Source organism: Ostrea edulis, chromosome 2, assembly GCF_947568905.1.
Source record: "Ostrea edulis chromosome 2, xbOstEdul1.1, whole genome shotgun sequence".
Taxonomy (NCBI): domain Eukaryota; kingdom Metazoa; phylum Mollusca; class Bivalvia; order Ostreida; family Ostreidae; genus Ostrea; species Ostrea edulis.
The window spans coordinates 86,099,757-86,103,356 of NC_079165.1; the positions used below are offsets into that span (position 1 = coordinate 86,099,757).

The 3,600-nt window shown below is 35.5% G+C and overlaps 1 protein-coding gene across 1 annotated transcript; it reads right to left on the reverse strand.

Moving 5' to 3' along the window:
- Positions 1-2,085: 2,085 nt before the first annotated feature.
- LOC125679061 (acetylcholine receptor subunit alpha-like) lies at positions 2,086-3,315 on the reverse strand. The gene has a single exon (XM_056155280.1). The coding sequence runs from the start codon at positions 3,313-3,315 to the stop codon at positions 2,086-2,088; it is 1,230 nt and encodes a 409-aa protein (XP_056011255.1).
- Positions 3,316-3,600: the final 285 nt, after the last annotated feature.

Genomic DNA, 3,600 nt, shown 5'->3' on the forward strand with positions numbered 1-3,600 from the left:
AATCGTAACAGATGGAAATTACTGGCCTCGTTAAGGTAACTCCATACTCACAGTTTTATCTGATACAAAATTAAAATGTGTATTCATTTCCATTCATTATAGTTAAAACTAACAAATTATCAAATAAAATACATAGGTCATCACACTTTTTAAGATATGAGACGTGCATAAACAGAATCATATATCGCCGTCTGAAAATTGCAATTTTCCTTAAACAGCGTTATTAAAATTTCATACAAACTGGTTATGACGATATAGTAGCATTCATAACAATTTCATGAAACTGTATCTTCACAAAAATATACAGAATATCTGTAAGAAATAAAGGAAATCATCGCATAAAAGACTCGATAAAGAAATCAATAGAAACAGAGTTATTGCCCTTGGATTCAATATTTTGAAACGTATAATTGATTATTCATATATAACTTAGACTTTTGAAATACTTTATTTTTAACAAGATTTTTTACAATAACTATAGGAAAAGACTCCAACAAAAGTTATGTTCCTATCATGCATAAATCGAAGTAAATCTTTGGTTTTGCAAAATCTGATGACATCACAGGAGGGTGGAATTACTTTAAGAAGTAAAAATGTGATGAAATGTTTGAAGTGTAAATTATTATGTTAGTTACTAATGATTCATTTACTTATAGTTACATAAAGTGCTTCATTATTTGTTTTAGTGCATACGGTAAACAGTTTTGTATATTTATTTGTAGGGCTCATATATATGTACAATGTAAGCACACACAAATACACTGAACACGTACATTCAATTTTAGTGCTTTGAAATACATGTAAATGTTAACATCATAATAATTTATTTACTAATGCAAATGGCCAAATCCAATGATAGAATGTGTTTAATTCACTATGCATCAATAAAGTAAGCATATATTGGATACTTATGTAGAGATAGAAAATATGCGATTCAATTATCTGGACGCTTCATTTATCCGGACGATTTTGCTGGGAACCAAAGTGTCCGGATTAACGAAGCTTGTATTTCAAATACCATCAAATTCTAAATTTTGCTTAAATGTTATTTGAATGGCCCCTAGCTTCCTGTGTGCATTTCAAAACGTCTTCTGAAACCAAATATTCGCTTCGATTTCAATTTTAGAATTTGTACAGGAAGAGAATTGCATTCATTTGTTTTACACTACCCTCAATAGATTCTTAAAAATTCAATTTTCTTTACTTTCAAAGCTATAGAAAAGTCTCGTCATATTGCTTCAAAATAATGCATTCAGCTATATTTATCCGATTATATAATTATTCAATTGTTACATAACGTACGTACAAGATTGTTTGTTATTTCGGTTGAGCATCACTGAAGAGACATTATTTGTCGAAATGCGCATCTGGTGCATCAAAATTGATACCGTATAAGTTTTACATTATGACCCCTGGGTCGAGGCCTCTGCTGGTGGACTGTTAGTCCCCGAGGGTCTCTACAGCCCAGTAGCTAAGTACTTCGTTACTAGCTTGAAAATACGGATGTATATTTAATTGTTGTTATAAAATTTAGAAATTCATTTCAAAATTAAGGATTATCTCCCTCATGCATAGCTCTTATCCTTGGACGAATTTGGCTCCACTTGTTTAGCACGCTGTTTTTGGCTATATTTAGATCTAAAACTTCATAGTTATTTCGGATTTCAAACATTTCGGTTGAGCATCACTGAAGAGACATTATTTGTCGAAATTCGCATCTGGTGCATCAAAATTGATACCGTATAAGTTTTACATACTACGCACAGGTAGAAATGTTGTATACTGACAGGCTAAACCCTCGTACGCAGATGATGTAGTCCACTACGGAGAATAGGAAGAACCGTTTGAAGGAACACCTCTAGAACGGCTCAAAATACACAACTGTTACATGTAGTTCGGTAATTAAAGGAACGGAAACCCTTCTGAAACTCTTTCCTCGTTATTTGGAGAATTCTCAATCAAATCTCAAAACCTTCATAGCTCCTAAAAAACATAATTGATTTCTCGGAAAGAGGAGTTTATGAAGTATGCGTATATAAAATTAAGATTGCATTTCGGTCTAGAAGGATGGAGTTAAGAGAGTAATCACGAACTCATCATAGCCATTATTACAAGGTATACAACGTTATTAGAAATCAATAAAACGAAGAAAAGAATTAAAAACAATCTGTCGAAAGCTAACCCGACATCGTTCCAAGTGACGTTGCATGTGATGTCACTGCCTGCGTCATCGTTTACACATTCTACTGGAGTTTTCTCCGTATCCCCATACTTTTCTATTGAAACTGTTGATATTTTACGTTTACAACACATCATCACGCGGCGTGTGAAACTCTTCAATCTGGTGGGAATCGCCTTGTCGTCTGCTTTATGGTAGAAATTCATTCCAAATACCACGGCTATCACCATAGCACAACCAAGCAACATGTCGACCAAAAGTTTGTAAGTTAAATACGATACATTCGGTTCTGATGCCTCGGGCAGCTTGTCTTGTATTATTGTGAGGAACACAGCGACAGCCAGTAAAACGGTGATAGAAAATCCCATCCTCTCTCCGGACTCCACGGGCAAAACGAACACTAAAATCTGAAGAAAATTCATGAAACAGATAGGTAGAATTAATCCGGCGATGTAATACGCGGTCCTTCGCTTCATGTTGATTTCCAGTCGAAGTTCCTCGAAATTGTACACGCTGACGTGATAATATAGACGAGTGCTTGTGATAGACCACAATCCATTCTCCTCGTACAACAACATGTCAAATGTAGAGGAATTTGGTCTCAGAATAATATCTGACGGGTAATGAGCGGGAACGTAAAATTTTAATGTGCACGTCTGCGAATCAAACGGGTAATAAGTGACGTCAGCATCACAAGTGGCTTCATAAAGATCAGGTGGTAGGCAGTTGACTTTTCCATAATCATATACTTTGCAAGACATTCCATCTAAAAGCGTTTTCCGAACTTTATCGAATGGATTCATCATAACTAGGAAAGGTGTCCAAATATCAGATATAAAAAGCGAGGTTTCGTAAAGGTTCCAGCCATAGTTGCTAGGGTCCCATCTGAGTCGGGAATCTATCCATTCAAGACTAAGTGATCCCACGATTCCAATTTTACTTAGTCCTTCCGAGAATTCCTTTAAACTTGTCAGGTAGAATTTGATATCGATTCGCAGGGGGGCCGTTCTGTCGATTCCTGGCCTTACTCTTCGGTCGTATCCCGAGGCGAGGTCTGTGTGAAGCTGTGTCTGATCTTGGATGGTATATCCGTCCACAAAGCAGAAAAAACATAAAACTATCATCAAGCTCCTCATGCTGGAGTCTGTAGTTTCCACCGCTAGCTGTGGATAACGTTTTACATATACATATATTTTTTAATTCTATATATGTCACATCAGACTATGATGGGTCCTTCATTATCTGACAAATACGTAGTTCTGTTTGTCCATTTAAAGATTACCACGTATCAACGTATATAAGAAAAATTCTTGTCTTAATATTGATATAAGAAGCTTTTATACGGTAATGCAGAAGACGTTCGTCCGGATTATCTGGTTGATGTATGCTCTTTGAGTTACTGATAATTCTAAATTTGCTTG

Coding starts and splice junctions, on each gene's coding strand:
- LOC125679061 (XM_056155280.1), bottom strand. CDS start 3,315: ATGAGGAGCTTGATGATAGTTTTATGTTTTTTCTGCTTTGTGGACGGA.